This window comes from Panulirus ornatus, chromosome 21 (assembly GCF_036320965.1).
Source record: "Panulirus ornatus isolate Po-2019 chromosome 21, ASM3632096v1, whole genome shotgun sequence".
Taxonomy (NCBI): domain Eukaryota; kingdom Metazoa; phylum Arthropoda; class Malacostraca; order Decapoda; family Palinuridae; genus Panulirus; species Panulirus ornatus.
The window spans coordinates 873314-897165 of NC_092244.1; the positions used below are offsets into that span (position 1 = coordinate 873314).

General features: G+C 41.1%; 1 protein-coding gene across 2 annotated transcripts in view; it reads right to left on the bottom strand.

Annotated features, from left to right (window-relative positions):
• Positions 1-1299: 1299 nt before the first annotated feature.
• Positions 1300-23852, bottom strand: part of LOC139756244 (uncharacterized) — a 234671-nt gene continuing 212118 nt past the window's right edge. For both annotated transcript variants that reach the window (XM_071675425.1, XM_071675424.1), the window contains exon 13: positions 1300-2853. In XM_071675425.1, coding sequence (XP_071531526.1) covers positions 2701-2853 — 153 coding nt within the window. In that variant the 3' untranslated portion in view covers positions 1300-2700. The remainder of the gene's footprint in view (positions 2854-23852) is intronic.

Genomic DNA, 23852 nt, shown 5'->3' on the forward strand with positions numbered 1-23852 from the left:
CTGAAGAAGTTGGTGACTTAATTTGGAAAAGTGTATGAAAGGAGAAAGTTGAGAGTAAATGTGAATAAGAGCAAGGTTATTAGGTCCAGTAGGATTGAGGGACAAGTTAATTGGGAAGTAAGTTTGAATGGAGAAAAACTGGAGGAAGTGAAGTGTTTTACATATCTGGGAGTGGACTTAGCACCGGATGGAACCATGAAAGCAGAAGTGAGTCACAGGGTGGGGAAGGGGGTGAAGGTTCTGGGAGTGATGAAGAATGTGTAGAAGGAGAGAACATTATCTTGGAGAACAAAAATGGGTTTTGAAGGAATAGTAGTTCCAACATCATTATATGGTTGCAAGAATGGGTTATAGATAGGGTTGTATGGAGGAGGGTGGATGTGTAGGAAAAGAAATGTTTGAGGACAATATGTGGTGTGAGGTGGTTTGATCGAGTAAGTAATGAAAGTGTACGAGAGATGCGTGGTAATAAAAAGAGTGTGGTTGAGAGAGCAGAAGAGGGTGTATTGAAATGGTTTGGTCACATGGACAGAATGAGTGAGGAAAGATTAACAAAAAGGATATATGTGTCAGAGGTGGAGGGAATGAGGAGAAGTGGGAGACCAAGTTGGAGACAGAAGGATAGAGTGAAAAAGATTTTGAGTGATCGGGCCTGAACATACAGGGGGGTGAAAGGCGTGCAAGGAATAGAGTGAATTGGAACAATGTGGTATACTGGGGTCGAGTGCTGTCAATGGATTGAGTCAAAGCATGTGAAGCCTCTAGGGGAAACCATGGAAGTTTTGTGGGGCCTGGATGTGGAGAGGGAGCTGTGGTTTCTATGCAATACACATAACAGCTAGAGACAGTGTGAACGAATGTGGCCTTTGTTGTCTTTTCCTAGCGCCACGTTGTACACAAGCGGGGGAGGGGGGTGCCATTTCATGTGTGGTGGGGTGGCAACGGGAATGGATGAAGGCAGCAAGTATGAATATGAACATGTGTATATATGTAAATGTCTGTGTATATATATGTATGTATATGATGAAATGTATAGATATGTATATGAGCGTGTGGGGGCGTTTATGTATATACATGTGCATGTGGGTGGGTTGGGCCATTCTTTTGTCTGTTTCCTTGTGCTACCTCGCTAAACCAGGAGACGACAAAATATAATAAATAAATAAATAATGCATATGTGTGTGCATGTGTGTGTGTACTTTATGCATGTATATGAGTATACATGTATAAGAGTGGATGGATCTTTTTTCACGTTGCCTGGCGTTACCTCGCTAATGCAGGAAATGGCAATCGCCTATGGTATAGAATAATATTTATTTAAAAATTTGCAAAAGTCTGCTGCACAGGAAATAGGTGCTGAGTCATATGGCTGCCACACTGAAAAGTTTGTGTAATTATCAGATACCTATGACTAAAACAGAAAAAAAGAAATATATATATTATTTCCTTAATCATGAATCATGAATTTAGGATATATCTATAGCGGTACTGATAAAGTCACATCAAAACCAACATAATCTCTCAAATATATAACTGCCTACACTTTTTTTTTTAATATAATCTTTATAACTAAGCAACTGTAAGATATAAAAGTTTCATTTCTAATCAAATGTAGTATCTACAGAGATAATAAATGTAACTGAAAGCTATTGAGTAGAGTGGCAACCAAACACTGCAATATATTTGGGTCAAATAATGACTTAATTTCAATGTTAAACACTGACTGATTCTACCTTTGTTTCATCATTAGTTCTCCTCATGACATACTACATTGGAAAAATGTTATATCAAGAGGTCACCTTATGAAATACCAAACTGTAACACTTATTACAATAAGAGGTCAGCCCACATGCAGCAAAGTAATACTATTGTCCCATCAGGAGGTCAGCTCATAACATGCTGCAATGTAACACTATTGTCCCATTAGGAGGTCAGCTCATGATATACTGTAATATAACACTAGTGTTACATGAGGAGGTCAGCTTATGACACACTGCAATGTAACACCATTGTCCCATCAGGAGGTCAACTTATAACATGCTGCAGTGTAACACTAGTGTTACATGAGGAGGTCGGCTTATTACATACTGCAATGTAACACTAATGTTACATCAGAATGTCAGCTCACAACACACTGCAATTTAACACTATTGTTATATGAGGTAAGCTCATGATAAACTGCAATGTAACAATATTGTTACATCAGGTCAGCTTATGACACTGCAACGTAGCATTTGCTACCTCTGGAGGTGAGTTCATGAAATTTTACACCATACCAATGCCATTACAACAAGAGGGCAGCTCATGACATACCACAACATTGCACTTATTACATCAGAAGGTCAGTTCATTACATACTAAACCCTAACACTGTTGTTACATCAGGTGGTCAGCTCATGACTTGCTAAACCATAACACTGTTGTTACATCAAAAGGTCAATTCATGACATACTACACTGTAACATTAAGAGATCATATACAGAACCAAAGTTTTATTACATGCCCTAAGTTAGCTTGTGTAATGGTGAGTCCATATAATCTTCAAAACATCATTTGAGTAGGAGTAAACTAATAATATCTCTTTCTGCAAACTAAACCAGTAAAAGTCTCCTACAGGAACTACCACCTCTAAAAGCCAGCCTGATGTAAGTAGTTGTACTGGGAGATTTGCTGGGAGTAGCATCTGACATTCATCCTTTCTTAAGATAGTAAATCTATGTAACGTTGTTTTAAGGTAGCCCATGAGAAGGTATTGAGATCCAGGTTGACCTTTTTAGAGCGAACCAACTGTGGACGAGTACACCACTGTGCAAGGCTCTTCTGCAACTGCTGCGTTGTGTTGTACAAGCATTCCTGGGGGGTGTGGGAGCATAATAATGAATCCCCTTTATAAAAGGGTACATTTACAAAGTGTGAGGTACACACACTCACATTATGGCACACTTTGCTCATAATAAGGAGCATATTTCAAACAATGCACTAAACATACTTCTGCAGTCATACTGAGGGAAATACTTCACTCAAGATGAAGGAATATGCCTTGTAACTCATGTGAAAATGGCGAGAGCTAATGATAAAGATACTAATAAAACTTGTGAAATGGGACAATTTGAACTTGGATAAATGCACTTTACGAAAGAATATCTGAATATTGGGAGGATCATTTCTAAACCTAAAAAGGGTAAGCTAAGGGTACAGCTTCTCAAGCATCATGCTTAGACAGCATTGTGGACAATTATACATGTAAAATAAAAGTGAAAAAAAAGGGGGGAGGGGTAGGAGTATAATGGCCCAAGAAATAGTATAAATGACTAACTGTCAGTAGATAGCTTTCCTGTATATCAACTATGTGAAAACAATAATATGTTGCACACCACATGTCAGCTCTTAACAGCATGTCTTCCTTCCCATTGGATGCTAGAAAGTGATTGTCCAGAACAAGTAGATTCATGTAGTGTGGGAAAGCAATGTATACCCATAGTCTACCCTTTTTAGGAACAGAAAAGCCTCTTTGGGAAACTTGTCTGAGCCTGATGGTAAGCTGAAGATACTGCTTCATAATCAGATACCTGGCATACACCTGCCATAGACTTTGGGAGTCCACTATCCTCACAGTTCGGGCTAGGAATCAACTGCTGAGTTGGGATGCTGGTCGACCGGACAACTGGAAGCCACATCCGTCAGGCCCACATATATCCACCACAGCCTGGCTGGTATGGTACACTTTATAAATACTCAAAGTAACCATCCAGAGACTTCAGAATTTTCTCCAGTGTGCACCACATAGTATTTCTGATATCTGCAGACAGTGGTAAGTAGTCTTGGCACCCTGAATGCTCAAAGCATTTTCTCATTTTGTGCTTATCAACCATTTTGATTTTAGGGGTACTATCTTATAGTCTACCATGCCTGTTGTGTCACTAGGGAGCAATTTCTAAGTGTAGGTGTGGAACCATACCTTTTAAGATTTTCTAAGGGTAAATTATGATAAAGCTCTTCCGCCTACATTCCAAAGAGGTAGGCCTCAGCGATTTCAGTCATCTCCAATAGGTTAGCTCCTTTAACCAGATCAACTCATGCAGCTGAGAATCTCTGAATGCATTCCAATTCTGCATTTTCACCTGCCTTGTAAGACAATATCAGTACACAGCAGTATTCTATCTGTAAGAGTATCAGCACAATGAAGAGCATCATCAATGGTTTTTCATCTCGTTGTTCTGAAGGTCTGCAAGATCCATACAACCATCTGAAGCAGGCAATTAGTGTCTTGTTTTGTTTGAAGAAGGTATGGTCACCAAACATTATCACTCTGAGGTCTTTCACACTTTTCACTCATGATATGATGGTGCCTATGTCTGAACAGTATTTTGTAATGCTCTTAATTTCTTTGTTTTCTCCAAACCAGAGGAAATGATACTCATCTCCACTGAAAAACATGTTGCTTTTGGTTGCTAAGTGGAAGACTTTGTTTATGTAAGTTTGACATTTTATCAGTGTCTTCTACCATTGAAATTTTAAAACCTATTCTATCATCATCAACAAAGGATGATATGGGACTATGATTCCTGTGTGTCAATGTCAGATATAAGAATGAGGAGCAGAATGGGTGCAGGTACAGTTCCTAGGGGCAAGGATATTATATCTCTGGAAGCACTGGAAGCAACCTGATTCACAAGGAGCTGTGATTTGTTAGGCAAGATGTATATCCATTTGCCAAATCTGACTGTTATTCCCTTATTTTGCATAATATGTGCTATGACAACATGGACACATTTATGAAATATTTTGCAAAGTATATCATAGCATTTTGCTTGTTCTCCAGTACCTCTCTAATCTTATAGTGGTCAAGCAACCAACGTGGCAAGATCTTCCTATCCCAAAACAATTTACATATTTGGACTTTCTTGAAAAACTAAATGATATTTGAAGTCATTGCCATCGGTCAGTAGCATTTCAGGATTGCCTTGCTGCCTTCTTTGTGGAGTGGGGCAATGTTAGTCAGTTGCAGACTTTCTGGGATAATGCTTAAGTCTAGACCTTTTTTCACTGGGATGATGCCTAAGTTCAGACCTTCTTTCAAAAGATATTTAGTGCTATTCCATAGGGGTTTTGCTTTTCTATAAAAAGACAGGAATTCCTGGAGTTAGGTTATGGTGCAGACTGCAAGGGCATGTTCCAGATTACCATCTGAAAGTCCTGTCGTGTGGTGGTGAGATTTATATGTAACACAGGATGGTTACAGCTTAGGAAGAAGTGGGCTGAGCTCAATGAAAATCAGTTCACAGTGCTCTTATAGTAACTCACATATCTCCAGGTGATCATCCATGTTTATGCCTCATCCACTCTTCAAGACTCAATGGAGTTTACGGCCCTTGACTTGTGTTCTGTACATGAATAAAAGTACTTTGGATTTTTTTCTATATTTCACTGATGGATCTTTCTTCTTCCTCTTTTTCTTTGTCTCATATGACATTTTGAGATAATGGTCTATGCTTTGAAAGGGTTTCTTTCCTTTGCTGGGAGAGCTGTGGTTCTTTTAAGAAGTCTATAGTTCATTTCTCGCTCTTTTATAGAGAGCATATTCCTCATTCTACTCTAGACCTTTTTGCACCTTTTCATTAGTATGTTACTCTTGCATGTTTGAAGTGCTGTCATGGTCATGCATTTAACACACTCCTCTGGTGTTTTGGTAATCAGGACAGCTTTCAACTGTTACAATCATCTCGGTGATTACTTCTTTCCATTAACTTTAAATGCTGGGTGACTTGCAAAATGTTGATCACAATATGGACATAAGACAAGGTCCTCAAATTTTGCTTTCCATTATAAAATGAAAGATGTACTTGTAAATATAAAGGATACATAAAAAGAAAAAAAAGGTGAAAAATGAGCTAATGTATTTTATATGGCCATAACATAACTGAAATTAACACAAAGATACTCCTAGGAAGGAGAGCAAATATTTGTTTCCCCTTATGAAATGATAGAAGTATATATAAAAGTAATGGATACGTAAAAAACTGAGCAAACATACTTTATATGGCCATGGTATAATTCTGGCTAATAAAAAAATTCCACAGGGAAGTGGTGGATGCTGGCTTCAAGAGTGTACATCCTTCAAATTTTGCTTCCCATTATGAAATTAATGAAATACATGTAAAAGTAAAGGATATGTACAAAAAAGTGAACTAATATATTTTTCATGGCCACTGCATAGGTGGACCCTTTCAGTGCTAGGGTTAGGTTCTTTCAAAATGAAAGAACTAGCTGAATCAATACTAAAAAGTTTCATTACACCACTAAATCTATGGAGATATGTTCCTACACTCTTTATGTTTACCTAGAACAGCATATTTGGGGTTGATTTGTTTACAAGTAAACACATTATCACATTATTCCATTATCTCATTGATTTTTGCAATGCTTTCATTCAGAAATGCTGTAGCGATGTTTCTATCTAGTAGTCTCTTCCTCCTCAACATGAGTCATCTCTTCCAACTTACAATTGGTTAGGCTTTCCACATGACATTGAAATTGCTATTCCACATCATCTGAATCCAATACTAAATGTGACTTGTGAATAGGTCTTATAATGAGATCACATGGTAAAGAGCTTACATGGAGTAGGGCAAAATTTGTGCTAAATATAAAGGGATGCAACATGGCAGCCAACATTTTCATTATATGCCCCCATTGGCTACAAAATAAAGATGGCGGTGTCAGAAGCACTGAAAAAAGGCAAGTGCTGACTGGTTAAGTGGATGCGAGTGTAAACAAAGATGGCAGGGTTGTGGGGGAGTGAAAGCATCTATATGTATTACATTTTTGAAAGCATCTATATGTATTATTTACATTTTGACTAGTTTTATGGACATAAAATTTTTCAAAACCATATCTTTAATACTGTATTTGAAACAATATAAACATATGTTTCTTAGGGCATCAATCAATTCTGGACTGCATACACATACATATAAGTTCCTTAAGGCATTAGGTATATGCAGTCCACAATTTGCTGATGATGAGTCGAAGATACATTCTACTGGATCCAGGTTAAAGTATCCTAAATCTTTCATTGATAAATCTCTTAAGCTGGCAAAGAAATCATTGTACAGAGTTCATCCAAAACCTTCCCTTGATACCAAGAATCATTTAGTTCTTCCATTTGGTGACAATATCATGATACTCCCCAGCTTGCTTAAATCTTTTAAAGTATCTGTAGCCTTCAGCAATAACAATACTGTTGAGAATATCTTAATCAAATACTCGCCAGAAAATTCTGCAGGCTCTGTTTACATATACCTTGTGAAACCTGTAATATGTATATATATAGAGCAGACTGGTTAGGATCTATATGTTAGACTTAAGCAAAATAAATACAGTACAAGAATGGGACAAGAATCAAATGCTTTGTTTAATCATGCTAAAAATCATGACCATCATATTGACTGGAGTAATGCTAATTCAGTTATCAACTGCAACTCCTTGACCAAGAGAAATACTGAATCTTATGAGATACACAAAGAACTGTAACATGAACATTAGTTAAGGTTTATACATACTAGAAAGCATGAATATCAAATAAGGTCTCTACAAACTGGATAACTTTGCCATTAGCAAAATATGTAAACAGTTCCCTGTCTTGTCCACACAATAAAATCTTATGACAAGCACAGTGCCCAACCCGAACACCACCAACCAGAAACACGTGTACCAACAGTGTCTTAGCTTCACCTCTTCTTTGTATATAAACTAACCATTCTAAATCTTCAATCTCATTCTTGTATCCCCCCTGATGATGTGATTACACAACTTGGCCCTTATTGTGCTTCACTTTCCTCATGGTTATCAGCAAATACTAGATCAAGCATACCACTGTGACCTACTGCAATACACATATATTTATTTATTTACTTATTCTATTTTGCTTTGTCGCTGTCTCCCGCATCAGCGAGGTACCGCAAGGAAATAGACAAAAGAATGGCCCAACCCACCCACATACACATGTATATACATACACATCCACACACACAAATGTACATACCTATACATATCAATGTATACATATATATAAACACACAGACATATACATATATACACATGTACATAATTCATACTGTCTGCCTTTATTCATTCCCATCGCCACCCCGCCACACATGAAATAACAGCCCCCTCATGTGTGCGAGGTAGTGCTAGGAAAAGACAACATAGGCTACATTCGTTCACACTCAGTCTCTAGCTGTCATGTAATAATGCACCGAAACCACAGCTCCCCTTCCACATCCAGGCACCACAGAACTTTCCATGGTTTACCCCAGATGCTTCAAATGCCCTGGTTCAATCCATTGACAGCACGTTGACCCCAGTATACCACATCGTTCCAATTCACTCTATTCCTTGCACGCCTTTCACCCTCCTGCGTGTTCAGGCCCTGATCACTCAAAATCTTTTTCACTCCATCTTTCCACCTTCAATTTAGTCTCCCACTTCTCCACATTCCCTCCACCTCTGACACATATATCCTCTTTGTCAATCTTTCCTCACTCATTCTCTCCATGTGACCAAACTATTTCAAAACACCCTCTTCTGCTCTCCCAACCACACTCTTTTTATTACCACACATCTCTCTTACCCTTACATTACTTACTCGATCAAACCATCTCAAACCACATATTGTCCTCAAACATCTCATTTCCAGCACATCCACCATCCTCTGCACAACTCTATCCATAGCCCACGCCTTGCAACCATATAACATTGTTCGAACCACTATTCCTTCAAACATACCCATTTTTGCTTTCCGAGATAATCTCGACTTCCACACTTTCTTCAACTCTCCCAGAACTTTTGCCCCTCCCTGACCCTATGATTCACATCCACTTCCATGGTTTCATCCGCTGCCAAATCCACTCCCAGATATCTAAAACATTTCTCTTCCTCCAGTTTTTCTCCATTCAAACTTACCTCCCAGTTGACTTGACCCCTCAACCCTACTGTACCTAATAAGCTTGCTCTTATTCACATTTACTCTTAACTTTCTTCTTTCACACACTTTACCAAACTCAGTCACCAGCTTCTGCAGTTTTTTGCATGAATCAACCACTAGCACTGCATCATCAGCGAACAACAACTGACTCACTTCCCAAGCTCTCTCATCCACAACAGACTGTATATTTGCCCCTCTTTCCAAAACTCTTGCATTCACCTCCCTAACAACCCCATCCATAAACATATTAAACAACCATGGAGACATCACACATCCCTGCCGCAAACCTACATTCACTGAGAACCAATCACTTTCCTCTCTTCTACACGTACACTTGCCTTACATCATCGATAAAAACTTTTCACTGCTTCTAACAACTTGCCTCCCACACTGTATATTCTTAATACCTTCCACAGAGCATCTCTATCAACTGTATCATATGCCTTCTCCAGATCCATAATTTTTTTTTTTTTTTTTTTTTTTATACTTTGCCGCTGTCTCCCGCGTTTGCGAGGTAGCGCAAGGAAACAGACGAAAGAAATGGCCCCCCCCCCCATACACATGTACATACACACGTCCACACACGCAAATATACATACCTACACAGCTTTCCATGGTTTACCCCAGACGCTTCACATGCCTTGATTCAATCCACTGACAGCACGTCAACCCCTGTATACCACATCGCTCCAATTCACTCTATTCCTTGCCCTCCTTTCACCCTCCTGCATGTTCAGGCCCCGATCACACAAAATCTTTTTCACTCCATCTTTCCACCTCCAATTTGGTCTCCCTCTTCTCCTCGTTCCCTCCACCTCCGACACATATATCCTCTTGGTCAATCTTTCCTCACTCATTCTCTCCATGTGCCCAAACCATTTCAAAACACCCTCTTCTGCTCTCTCAACCACGCTCTTTTTATTTCCACACATCTCTCTTACCCTTACGTTACTTACTCGATCAAACCACCTCACACCACACATTTTCCTCAAACATCTCATTTCCAGCACATCCATCCTCCTGCGCACATCTCTATCCATAGCCCACGCCTCGCAACCATACAACATTGTTGGAACCACTATTCCTTCAAACATACCCATTTTTGCTTTCCGAGATAATGTTCTCGACTTCCACACATTTTTCAAGGCTCCCAAAATTTTCGCCCCCTCCCCCACCCTATGATCCACTTCCGCTTCCATGGTTCCATCCGCTGACAGATCCACTCCCAGATATCTAAAACACTTCACTTCCTCCAGTTTTTCTCCATTCAAACTCACCTCCCAATTGACTTGACCCTCACCCCTACTGTACCTAATAACCTTGCTCTTATTCACATTTACTCTTAACTTTCTTCTTCCACACACTTTACCAAACTCAGATCCATAAATGCTACATACAAATCCATTTGTTTTTCTAAGTATTTCTCACATACATTCTTCAAAGCAAACACCTGATCCACACATCCTCTACCACTTCTGAAACCACACTGCTCTTCCCCAATACCATGCTCTGTACATGCCCTCACCCTCTCAATCAGTACCCTCCCATATAATTTACCAGGAATACTCAACATACTTATACCTCTGAAATTTGAGCACTCACTCTTATCCCCCTTACCTTTGTACAATGGCACTATGCAAGCATTCCGCCAATCCTCAGGCACCTCACCATGAGTCATACATACATTAAATAACCTTACCAACCAGTCAACAATACAGTCACCCCCTTTATTTATAAATTCCACTGCAATGCCATCCAAACCCGCTGCCTTGCCGGCTTTCATCTTCCGCAAAGCTTTTACTACCTCTTCTCTGTTTGCCAAATCATTTTCCCTAACCCTCTCACTTTGCACACCACCTCGACCAAAACACCCTATATCTGCCACTCTATCATCAAACACATTCAACAAACCTTCAAAATACTCACTCCATCTCCTTCTCACATCACCACTACTTGTTATCACCTCCCCATTTGCCCCCTTCACTGAAGTTCCCATTTGTTCCCTTGTCTTATGCACTTTATTTACCTCCTTCCAAAACATCTTTTCATTCTCCCTAAAATTTAATGATACTCTCTCACCCCAACTCTCATTTGCCCTCTTTTTCACCTCTTGCACCTTTCTCTTGACCTCCTGTCTCTCTCTTTTATACATCTCCCACTCATTTACATTATTTCCCTGCAAAAATCGTCGAAATGCCTCTCTCTTCTCTTTCACTAATAATCTTACTTCATCCCACAATCACTACCCTTTCTAATCTGCCCACCTCACACGCTTCTCATGCCCCAAGTATCTTTTGCGCAAGCCATCACTGCTTCCCTAAATACATCCCATTCCTCCCCCACTCCCCTTATATCCTTTGTTCTAACATTTTTCCATTCTGTACTCAGTCTCTCCTGGTACTTCCTCACACAAGTCTCCTTCCCAAGCTCACTTACTCTCACCACTCTCTTCACCCCAACATTCTCTCTTCCTTTCTGAAAACCTATACAAATCTTCACCTTCGCCTCCACAAGATAATGATCAGACATCCCTCCAGTTGCACCTCTCAGTACATTAACATCCAAAAGTCTCTCTTTCACGCGCCTATCAATTAACACATAATTCAATAACGTTCTCTCTCCATCTCTCCTTCTTACATACGTATACTTATGTATATCTCTCTTTTTAAACTAGGTATTCCCAACCACCAGTCCTTTTTCAGCACATAAATCTACAAGCTCTTCACCATTTCCATTTTTTTTTTTTTAACTTTCTAAAATGGGAAACAGAAGAAGGAGTCACGCGGGGAGTGCTCATCCTCCTCGAAGGCTCAGATTGGGGTGCCTAAATGTGTGTGGATGTAACCAAGATGTGAAAAAAGGAGAGATAGGTAGTATGTTTGAGGAAAGGAACCTGGATGTTTTGGCTCTGAGTGAAACGAAGCTCAAGGGTAAAGGGGAAGAGTGGTTTGGGAATGTCTTGGGAGTAAAGTCAGGGGTTAGTGAGAGGACAAGAGCAAGGGAAGGAGTAGCAATACTCCTGAAACAGGAGTTGTGGGAGTAGGTGATAGAATGTAAGAAAGTAAATTCTCGATTAATATGGGTAAAACTAAAAGTTGATGGAGAGAGATGGGTGATTATTGGTGCATATGCACCTGGGCATGAGAAGAAAGATCATGAGAGGCAAGTGTTTTGGGAGCAGCTGAATGAGTGTGTTAGTGGTTTTGATGCACGAGACCGGGTTATAGTGATGGGTGATTTGAATGCAAAGGTGAGTAATGTGGCAGTTGAGGGAATAATTGGTATACATGAGGTGTTCAGTGTTGTAAATGGAAATGGTGAAGAGCTTGTAGATTTGTAGGACTGATGATTGGGAATACCTGGTTTAAAAAGCGAGATATACATAAGTATACTTATGTAAGTAGGAGAGATGGCCAGAGAGCGTTATTGAATTACATGTTAATTGACAGGCGCGCGAAAGAGAGACTTTTGGATGTTAATGTGCTGAGAGGTGCAACTGGAGTGATGTCTGATCATTATCTTGTGGAGGCTAAGGTGAAGATTTGTATGGGTTTTCAGAAAAGAAGAGTGAATGTTGGGGTGAAGAGGGTGGTGAGAGTAAGTGAGCTTGGGAAGGAGACTTGTGTGAGGAAGTACCAGGAGAGACTGATTACAGAATGGAAAAAGGTGAGAACAATGGAAGTAAGGGGAGTGGGGGAGGAATGGGATGTATTTAGGGAATCAGTGATGGATTGCGTAAAAGATGCTTGTGGCATGAGAAGAGTGGGAGGTGGGTTGATTAGAAAGGGTAGTGAGTGGTGGGATGAAGAAGTAAGAGTATTAGTGAAAGAGAAGAGAGAGGCATTTGGACGATTTTTGCAGGGAAAAAATGAAATTGAGTGGGAGATGTATAAAAGAAAGAGACAGGAGGTCAAGAGAAAGGTGCAAGAGGTGAAAAAAAGGGCAAATGAGAGTTGGGGTGAGAGAGTATCATTAAATTTTAGGGAGAATAAAAAGATGTTCTGGAAGGAGGTAAATAAAGTGCGTAAGACAAGGGAGCAAATGGGAACTTCAGTGAAGGGCGCAAATGGGGAGGTGATAACAAGTAGTGGTGATGTGAGAAGGAGATGGAGTGAGTATTTTGAAGGTTTGTTGAATGTGTTTGATGATAGAGTGGCAGATATAGGGTGTTTTGGTCAAGGTGGTGTGCAAAGTGAGAGGGTTAGGGAAAATGATTTGGTAAACAGAGAAGAGGTAGTAAAAGCTTTGCGGAAGATGAAAGTCGGCAAGGCAGCAGGTTTGGATGGTATTGCAGTGGAATTTATTAAAAAAGGGGGTGACTGTATTGTTGACTGGTTGGTAAGGTTATTTAATGTATGTATGACTCATGGTGAGGTGCCTGAGGATTGGCGGAATGCATGCATAGTGCCATTGTACAAAGGCAAAGGGGATAAGAGTCAGTGCTCAAATTACAGAGGTATAAGTTTGTTGAGTATTCCTGGTAAATTATATGGGAGGATATTGATTGAGAGGGTGAAGGCATGTACAGAGCATCAGATTGGGGAAGAGCAGTGTGGTTTCAGAAGTGGTAGAGGATGTGTGGATCAGGTGTTTGCTTTGAAGAATGTATGTGAGAAATAATTAGAAAAGCTAATGGATTCGTATGTAGCATTTATGGATCTGGAGAAGGCATATGATAGAGTTGATAGAGATGCTCTGTGGAAGGTATTAAGAATATATGGTGTGGGAGGCAAGTTGTTAGAAGCAGTGAAAAGTTTTTATCGAGGATGTAAGGCATGTGTACGTGTAGGAAGAGAGGAGAGTGATTGGTTCTCAGTGAATGTAGGTTTGCGGCAGGGGTGTGTGATGTCTCCATGGTTGTTTAATTTGTTTATGGATGGGGTTGTTAGGGAGGTAAATGCAAGAGTTTTGGAAAGAGGGGCAAGTATGAAGTCTGTTGTGGATGAGAGAGCTTGGGAAGTGAGTCAGTTGTTGTTCGCTGATGATACAGCGCTGGTGGCTAATTCATGTGAGAAACTACAGAAGCTGGTGACTGAGTTTGGTAAAGTGTGTGAAAGAAGAAAGTTAAGAGTAAATGTGAATAAGAGCAAGGTTATTAGGTACAGTAGGGTTGAGGGTCAAGTCAATTGGGAGGTAAGTTTAAACGGAGAAAAACTGGAGGAAGTAAAGTGTTTCAGATATCTGGGAGTGGATTTGGCAGCGGATGGAACCATGGAAGTGGAAGTGGATCATAGGGTGGGGGAGTGGGTGAAAATTCTGGGGGCCTTGAAGAATGTGTGGAAGTCGAGAACATTATCTCGGAAAGCAAAAATGGGTATGTTTGAAGGAATAGTGGTTCCAACAATGTTGTATGGTTGCGAGGCATGGGCTATGGATAGAGTTGTGTGCAGGAGGATGGATGTGCTGGAAATGAGATGTTTGAGGACAATGTGTGGTGTGAGGTGGTTTGATCGAGTAAGTAATGTAAGGGTAAGAGAGATGTGTGGAAATAAGAAGAACGTGGTTGAGAGAGCAGAAGAGGGTGTTCTAAAATGGTTTGGGCACATGGAGAGAATGAGTGAAGAAAGATTGACAAAGAGGATATATGTGTCGGAGGTGGAGGGAACGAGGAGAAGTGGGAGACCAAATTGGAGGTGGAAAGATGTAGTGAAAAAGATTTTGAGTGATCGGGGCCTGAACATGCAGGAGGGTGAAAGGCGGGCAAGAAATAGAGTGAATTGGACCGATGTGGTATACCGGGGTTGACGTGCTGTCAGTGGATTGAATCAGGGCATGTGAAGCATCTGGGGTAAACCATGGAATGTTCTGTGGGGCCTGGATGTAGAAAGGGAGCTGTGGTTTCGGGCATTATTGCATGACAGTTAGAGACTGAGTGTGATCGAATGGGGCCTTTGTTGTCTTTTCCTAGCGCTACCTCGCACACATGAGGGGGGAGGGGGATGGTATTCCATGTGTGGCGAGGTGGCGATGGGAATGAATAAAGGCAGACAGTGTGAATTGTGTGCATGGGTATATAGGTATGTGTCTGTGTGTGTATATATATGTGTACATTGAGATGTGTAGGTATGTATATTTGTGTGTGTGGACGTGTATGTATATACATGTGTATAGGGGTGGGTTGGGCCATTTCTTTTGTCTGTTTCCTTGCGCTACCTCGCAAACACGGGAGACAGCAACAAAGCAAAATAAATAAAACAAATATATATATATATTATATTTTTTATTATACTTTGTCGCTGTCTCCCGCGTTTGCGAGGTAGCACAAGGAAACAGACGAAAGAAATGGCCCAACCCACCCCCATACACATGTATATACATACGTCCACACACGCAAATATACATACCTACACAACTTTCCATGGTTTACCCCAGACGCTTCACATGCCTTGATTCAATCCACTGACAGCACGTCAACCCCAGTATACCACATCGCTCCAATCCACTCTATTCCTTGCCCTCCTTTCACCCTCCTGCATGTTCAGGCCCCGATCACACAAAATCTTTTTCACTCCATCTTTCCACCTCCAATTTGGTCTCCCTCTTCTCCTCGTTCCCTCCACCTCCGACACATATATCCTCTTGGTCAATCTTTCCTCACTCATTCTCTCCATGTGCCCAAACCACTTCAAAACACCCTCTTCTGCTCTCTCAACCGCGCTCTTTTTATTTCCACACATCTCTCTTACCCTTACGTTACTCACTCGATCAAACCACCTCACACCACACATTGTCCTCAAACATCTCATTTCCAGCACATCCATCCTCCTGCGCACAACTCTATCCATAGCCCATGCCTCGCAACCATACAACATTGTTGGAACCACTATTCCTTCAAACATACCCATTTTTGCTTTCCGAGATAATGTTCTCGACTTCCACACATTCTTCAAGGCCCCCAGAATTTTCGCTACCTCCCCCACCCTATGATCTACTTCCGCTTCCATGGTTCCATCCGCTGCCAGATCCACTCCCAGATATCTAAAACACTTCACTTCCTCCAGTTTTTCTCCATTCAAACTCACCTCCCAATTGACTTGACCCTCACCCCTACTGTACCTAATAACCTTGCTCTTATTCACATTTACTCTTAACTTTCTTCTTCCACACACTTTACCAAACTCAGTCACCAGCTTCTGCAGTTTCTCACATGAATCAGCCACCAGCGCTGTATCATCAGCGAACAACAACTGACTCACTTCCCATATATATATATATATGTTATCCCTGGGGATAGGGGATTAAGAATACTTCCCACGTATTCCCTGCGTGTCATAGAAGGCGACTAAAAGGGGAGGGAGCGGGGGGCTGGAAATCCTCCCCTCTCGTTTTTTTTTTTAATTTTCCAAAAGAAGGAACAGAGGGGGCCAGGTGAGGGTATTCCAAAAAAGGCCCAGTCCTCTGTTCTTAACGCTACCTCGCTAATGCGGGAAATGGCGAATAGTTTAAAAGAAAAATATATATATTGAATATGTTTGATGATAGAGTGGCAGATACAGGGTGTTTTGGTTGAGGTGGTGTGCAAAGTGAGAGGGTTAGGGAGAATGATTTGGTAAATAGAGAAGAGGTAGTAAAAGCTCTGCGGAAGATGAAAGTCGGCAAGCCAGCAGGTTGGATGGTATTGCAGTGGAATTTATTAAAAAAGGGGGTGACTGTATTGCTGACTGGTTGGTAAGGTTATTCAATGTATGTATGACTCATGGTGAAGTGCCTGAGAATTGGCGGAATGCTTCCATAGTGCCATTGTACAAAGGCAAAGGGGATAAAAGTGAGTGCTCAAATTAAAGAGGCATAAGATTGTTGAGTATCCCTGGGAAATTATATGGGAGGGTATTGATTGAGAGGGTGAAGGCATGTACAGAGCATCAGATTGGGGAAGAGCTGTGTGGTTTCAGAAGAGGTAGAGGATGTGTGGATCAGGTGTTTGCTTTGAAGAATGTATGTGAGAAATACTTAGAAAAGCAAATGGATTTGTATGTAGCATTTATGGATCTGGAGAAGGCATTTGATAGAGTTGATACAGATGCTCTGTGGAAGGTATTAAGAATATATGGAGTGGGAGGCAAGTTGTTAGAAGCAGTGAAAAGTTTTTATTGAGGATGCAATGCGTGTATGTGTAGGAACAGGGGAAAGTGATTGGTTCTCAGTAAATGTGGGTTTGCGGCAGGGGTGTGTGATGTCTCCATGGTTGTTTAATTTGTTTATGGATGGGGTTGTTAGGGAGGTGAATGCAAGAGTTTTGGAAAGAGGGACAAGTATGTAGTCTGTTGTGGATGAGAGAGCTTGGGAAGTGAGTCAGTTGTTGTTCGCTGATGATATAGCTTTGGTGGCTGATTCGTGTGAGAAACTGCAGAAGCTGGTGACTGAGTTTGGTAAAGTGTGTGAAAGAAGAAAGCTGAGAGTAAATGTGAATAAGAGGAAGCTTATTAGGTACAGTAGGGTTGAGGGACATATCAACTGGGAGGTAAGTTTGAATGGAGAAAAACTGGAGGAAGTGAAGTGTTTTAGATATCTGGGAGTGGATTTGGCAGCGGATGGAACCATGGAAGCGGAAGTGAATCATAGGGTGGGGGAGGGGTGAAAGTTCTGGGAGAGTTGAAGAATGTGTGGAAGTTGAGAACATTATCTTGAAAAGCAAAAATAGGTATGTTTAAAGGAATAGTGGTTCCAACAATGTTATATGGTTGCGAGGTGTGGGTTATGGATAGAGTTGTGCGCAGGAGGGTGGATGGGCTGGAAATGAGATGTTTGAGGACAATATGTGGTGTGAGGTGGTTTAATCGAGTAAGTAATAATAGGGTAAGAGAGATGTGTGGTAATAAAAAGAATGTGGTTGGGAGAGCATAAGAATGTGTTTTGAAATGGTTTGATCACATGGAGAGAATGAGTGAGGAAAGATTGGCAAAGAGGATATATGTGTCAGGGGCGGATGGAATGAGGAGAAGTTGGAGACCAAATGGGAGGTGGAAAGATGGAATGAAAAAGATTTTGAGTGATCGGGGCCTGAACATGCAGGAGGGTGAAAGGCGTGCAAGGAACAGAGTGAATTGGAACGATGTGGTATACTGGGGTCAACGTGCTGTCAATGGATTGAACCAGGGCATGTGAAGCGTCTGGGGTAAACCATGGAAAGTTCTGTGGGGCCTGGATGTGGAAAGGGAGCTGTGGTTTCGGTGCATTATTACATGATAGGTAGAGACTGAGTGTGAATGAATGTGGCCTTTGTTGTCTTTTACTAGCGCTACTTCGTGCACATGTGGGGGGAGGGTGTTGTTATTTCATGTGTGGCGGGGTGGCGATGGGAATGAATAAAGGCAGACAGTACGAATTATGTACATGTGTATATAGGTATAAGGCTGCGTGTGTGTATATATATGTATACGTTGAGATGTATAGGTATGTATATGTGCGTGTGTGGACGTGTATGTATATACATGTGCATGAGGGTGGGTTTAGCCAATCTTTCATCTGTTTCCTTGCGCTACCTCGCTAACGTGGGAGACAGCGACAAAGCAAAATAAATAAAAAAAATATATATCCCTGGGGATAGGAGAGAAAGAATACTTCCCACACATTCCTCACGTGTCATAGAAGGCGACTAAAGGGGACAGGAGCAGGGAGCTAGAAACCCTCCCCTCCTTGTATTTTAACTTTCTAAAATAGGAAACAGAAGGAGTCATGCGGGGAGTGCTCATTCTCCTCGAAGGCTCAGATTGGAGTGTCTAAATGTGTGTGGATGTAACCAAGATTAGAAAAAAGGAGAGATAAGTAGTATGTTTGAGGAAAGAAACCTGGATGTTTTGGCTCTGAGTTAAACGATGGATGTTTTGGCTCTGAGTGCAACAAAGCTCAAGGGTAAAGGGGAAAAGTGGTTCGGGAATGTTTTGGGAGTAAAGTCAGGGGTTGGTGAGAGGACAAGAGCAAGGGAAGGAGTAGCACGACTCCTAAAACAGAAGTGGTGGATTATGTGATAAGAGTGTAAGAAAGTAAATTCTAGATTGATATGGGTAAAACTGAAAGTGGATGGAGAGAGATGGGTGATTACTGATGCATATGCAACTGGGTATGAGAAGAAAGACCATGAGAGGCAAGTGTTTTGGGAGCAACTGAGTGAGTGTGTTAGTAGTTTTGATGCATGAGACCGGGTTATAGTGATGGGTGATTTGAATGCAAAGATGAGTAATGTGGCAGTTGAGGGAAGAATTGGTGTACATGGGGTATTCAGTGTTGTAAATGGAAATGGTGAAGAGCTTGTAGAATAGTGTGCTGAAAAAGGACTGGTGATTGGGAATACCTGGTTTAAAAAGAGAGATATACATAAGTATACCTATGTAAGTAGGAGAGATGGAGAGAGACTGTTATTGGATTACGTGTTAATTGATAGGCACACAAAAGAGAGACTTTTGGATGTTAATGTGCTGAGAGGTGCAACTGGAGGGATGTCTGATCATTACCTTATGGAGGCGAGGGTGAAGATTTGCAGAAGTTTTCAGAAAAGAAGAGAGAATGTTGGGGTGAAAAGAGTGCTGAGAGTAAGTGAGCTTGGGAAAGAGAATTGTGTGAGGAAGTACCAGGAGAGACTGAGTGCAGAATGGAAAAAGGTGAGAATAAAGGACGTAAGGGGAGTGGGGTAGGAATGGGATGTATTTAGGGAAGCAGTGATGGTTTGTGCAAAAGATGCTTGTGGCATGAGAAAGGTGGGAGGTGGGCAGATTAGAAAGGCTAGTGAGTTGTGGGATGAAGAAGTAAGATTGTTAGTGAAAGAGAAGAGAGAGGTATTTGGACGAGTTTTGCAGGGAAATAGTGCAAATGACTGGGAGATATATAAAAGACAGAGGCAAGAGGTCAGGAGAAAGGTGGGAGAGGTGAAAAAGAGGGCAAATAAGAGTTAGGGTAAGAGTGTATCATTAGATTTTAGGGAGAATGAAAAGATGTTTTGGAAGGTGGTAAATAAAGTGTGTAAGACAAGAGAACAAATGGGAACATCGGTGAAGGGGGCTAATGGGGAGGTGATAAAAAGTAGTGGCGATGTGAGGAGATGACGTGAGTATTTTGAAGGTTTGCTGAATGTGTTTGATGACAGAGTGGCAGATATAGGGTGTTTTGGTCGAGGTGGTGTGCAAAGTGAGAGGGTTAGGGAGAATGATTTGGTAAACAGAGAAGAGGTAGTAAAAGCTTTGCAGAAGATTAAAGCCAGCAAGGCAGTGGATTTGGATGGTATTGCAGTGGAATTTATCAAAAAAAAGGGGGTGACTGTGTTGTTGACTGGTTGGTAAGGATATTTAATGTATATATGACTTATGGTAAGGTGCCTGAGGACTGGCAGAATGCATGCATTGTGCCACTGTACAAAGGCAAAGGGGATAAAGGTGAGTGCTCAAATTACAAAGGTATAAGTTTGTTGAGTATTCCTGAGAAATCATATGGGAGGGTATTGATTGAGAGGGTGAAGGCATGTACAGAGCATTAGATTGGGGAAGAGCGGTGTGGTTTCAGAAGTGGTAGAGGATGTGTGGATCAGGTGTTTGCTTTGAAGAATGTATGTGAGAAATACTTAGAAAAGCAAATGGATTTGTATGTAGCATTTATGGATCTGGAGAAGGCATATGACAGAGTTGATGGAGATGCACCGTGAAAGGTTTTAAGAATATATGGTGTGGGAGGCAAGTCGTTAGAAGCAGTGAAAAGTTTTCATCGAGGATGTAAGGCATGTGTACATGTACGAAGATAGGAAAGTGATTGGTTCTCAGTGAATGTAGGTTTGCGGCAGGGGTGTGTGATGTCTCCATGGTTGTTTAATTTGTTTATGGATGGGGTTGTTAGGGAGGTGACTACAAGAGTTTTGGAAAGAGGGGCAAGTATGCAGTCTGTTGTGGATGAGAGAGCTCAGGAAGTGAGTCAGTTGTTGTTCACTGATGATACGCAACGCTGGTGGCTGATTCAGGTGAGAAACTGCAGAAGCGGTGACTGAGTTTGGTAAAGTGTGTGAAAGAAGAAAGCTGAGAGTAAATGTGAATAAGAACAAAGTTATTAGTTACAGGAGGGTTGAGGGGCAAGTCAATTGGGAGGTAAGTTTAAATATAGAAAAACTGGAGGAAGTGAAGTGTTTTAGATATCTGGGAGTGGACTTGGCAGAGGATGGAACCATGGAAGCGGAAGTGAATCATAGGATGGGGAGGGGGCGAAAGTTCTGGGAGCCTTGAAGAATGTGTGGAAGTCGAGAACATTATCTTGGAAAGCAAAAATGGGGATGTTTGAAGGAATAGTGGTTCCAACAATGTTATATGGTTGTGAGGCATGGGCTATAGATTCAGTTGTGCGGAGGAGGGTGGATGTATTGGGAATGAGATGTTTGAGGACAATATGTGGTGTGAGGTGGTTTGATCGAATAAGTAATGAAAGGGTAAGAGAGATGTGTGGTAATAAAAAGAGTGTGGGTGAGAGAGCAGAAGAGGGTGTTTTGAAATGGTTTGGTCACATGGAGAGAATGAGTGAGGAAAGATTGACAAAGAGGATATATGTGTCAGAGGTGGAGGGAATGAGGAGAAGTGGGAGACTAAATTGGAGGTGGAAAGATGGAGTGAAAAAGATTTTGAGTGATCAGGGCCTAAACATGTAGGAGGGTGAAAGGCGTGCAAGGAACAGAGTGAATTGGACCGATGTGGTATACCAGGGTCGACGTGCTGTCAATGGATTGAACCGGGGCATGTGAAACATCTGGGGAAAACCATGGAAAGTTTTATGGGGTCTGGATGTGGAAAGGGAGCTGTGGTTTCGGTGCATTATACATGACAGCTAGAGACTGAGTGTGAACGAATGTGGCCTTTGTTGTCGTCTCCTAGCGCTATCTCGCGCACATGTGGGGGGAGGGGGTTGTTATTTCATATGTGGCGGGGTGGCGACAGGAAAGAATAAGGGTAGACAGTATGAATTATGTACATGTGTATATATGTATATGTCTGTGTGTGTATATATACATATACGTTGAGATGTATAGGTATGTGCATGTGCGTGTGTGGACGTGTATGTATATACATGTGTATGTGGGTGGGTTGGGCCATTCTTTCGTCTGTTTCCTTGCACTACCTCGCTAATGCGGGAGACAGCAACAAAGTATAATATAATAAATAATATGAATAAGTCTGTTCAGTATACCAGAAGTGTATGCAAGAATATCAATTGACAGAGTGATGGAAGTGATTGAATGCAGAATAAGTGAAGAGCAAGGGGGTTTAAGGAAAGGTTGGGGATGTATGGATCAGATTTTTTTTAAGTAAAGATGACCGTGGAAAAGTATTTAGTGAAAGGTAATACGTTGTATGCAGCTCTTGTGGATCTGGAGAAAGAAAGCATATGACAGAGTTGAGTGGAAAACTTTGTGGGATGTGTTAAGGATATGCGGTATAGGGGTACAACTGCTGGATGGTGTAAAAGCCTCCTACATAGTAGCAAATAAGTGTGTACGAGTGTATGGAAAGCTGAGTGAAAGTTTTGGGATACATGTAGGTGTGATGCAGGGCTGTCACTGTCACTTTTTAATATATATAAGGATGGAGTGATATGAGATATGAAAGGAAAACTAAGTTAGTGAGATGCAGAGATGGAGTGTGGTGGTGAGATATGGTGACTAGTGGCAAGCATGTTTGTGGATGATACTGTGTTATCTGCTGAGAGTGAAGAGGAGTTGCAGAAGGTTGTAAGTGTGTTTTATGATGTGTGTAATCATAGACAGCTGAAGGTAAATGCAAGTAAAAGTAAATTCATGATGTTTGAAAGGAAAAAGAGTTACAGTATAGATTTTGTAAAGCCATATAGAGAGAAAGAAAAAGTGTACTAAATTGTCCTTTGGATATGGGGGGAAAAAGACTGGAAGATGTGAGGGAATTTGAATATCTAGGAGCTGTCTTTTGTAAGTGTGGTGATATGAATGGAGAGATAAAGGAGAAAGCAGTACAGAGTAGAAGAGTCACTGGGTCCATGAACAGAATAATGAAGGGTAGAGGTGTTAGTATCGAAGTGAAGAGAAGATTTAGGAACAGCACAGTCCTCCCAACCCTAACCTATGCAGATGTGGTATGGCAAGGAATGCAAAGGGAGTGAACCGAGTGGAGCGGTAGAATGGGTGAAACATTATACTTTAAAAAGGTTTAGATATGTGGAAAGAATGCAGGACTGGGAGTTTACAAGGAAAATATATGATAGTACAATTAAAGGGGTTGGTGTGAGTGGAAGACTACCTGTGACATAGGCAAATAGGGTGGAGGAATACTGGGGAGAGAGAGAAATAGTGGAAGAATGCATGGAATGGTGTATGCAAGGGAGGCATGTAAGGAAAAGGATAAGTGAAGACTTCTCCTGTGGCCAATCCTTGATGGGAGTTCATGGAAGGAATGGGCATCAGAGAGAAAGATAGATAGATAGACATATAAACAGATAGGTAAACATTCCACACTACATCTCTTTTAACTGCACCATACACTTTCTCTGAATCTATAAATGCCACATATAAATCCTTATTTCTGTAAATATTTTCATACACATTCTTGAAAGTAAACATCTGGTCCACAAATTATCTACCACTCCTGACTCCACACTGATTCTCCCCAATCTGAAGGTTTGTGCATGCCATTCTTCCATACTACTTACCAGGTATAATAAACAAACTTATAATTCTGTAATTCAAACACACATCTTTGTTCCTCTTGCCTTTATACAATGGCACTATACATGAATTCTAACAATCCTCAGGCACCTTACCATGATCCATACAAGCTTTGAAAATACCAACAAATAAATCAACACAGTCACCCCCTTCCTTATGAAATTCAACTGCAATCACATCCACTCCAGCTGCCTTGCCACATTTCAT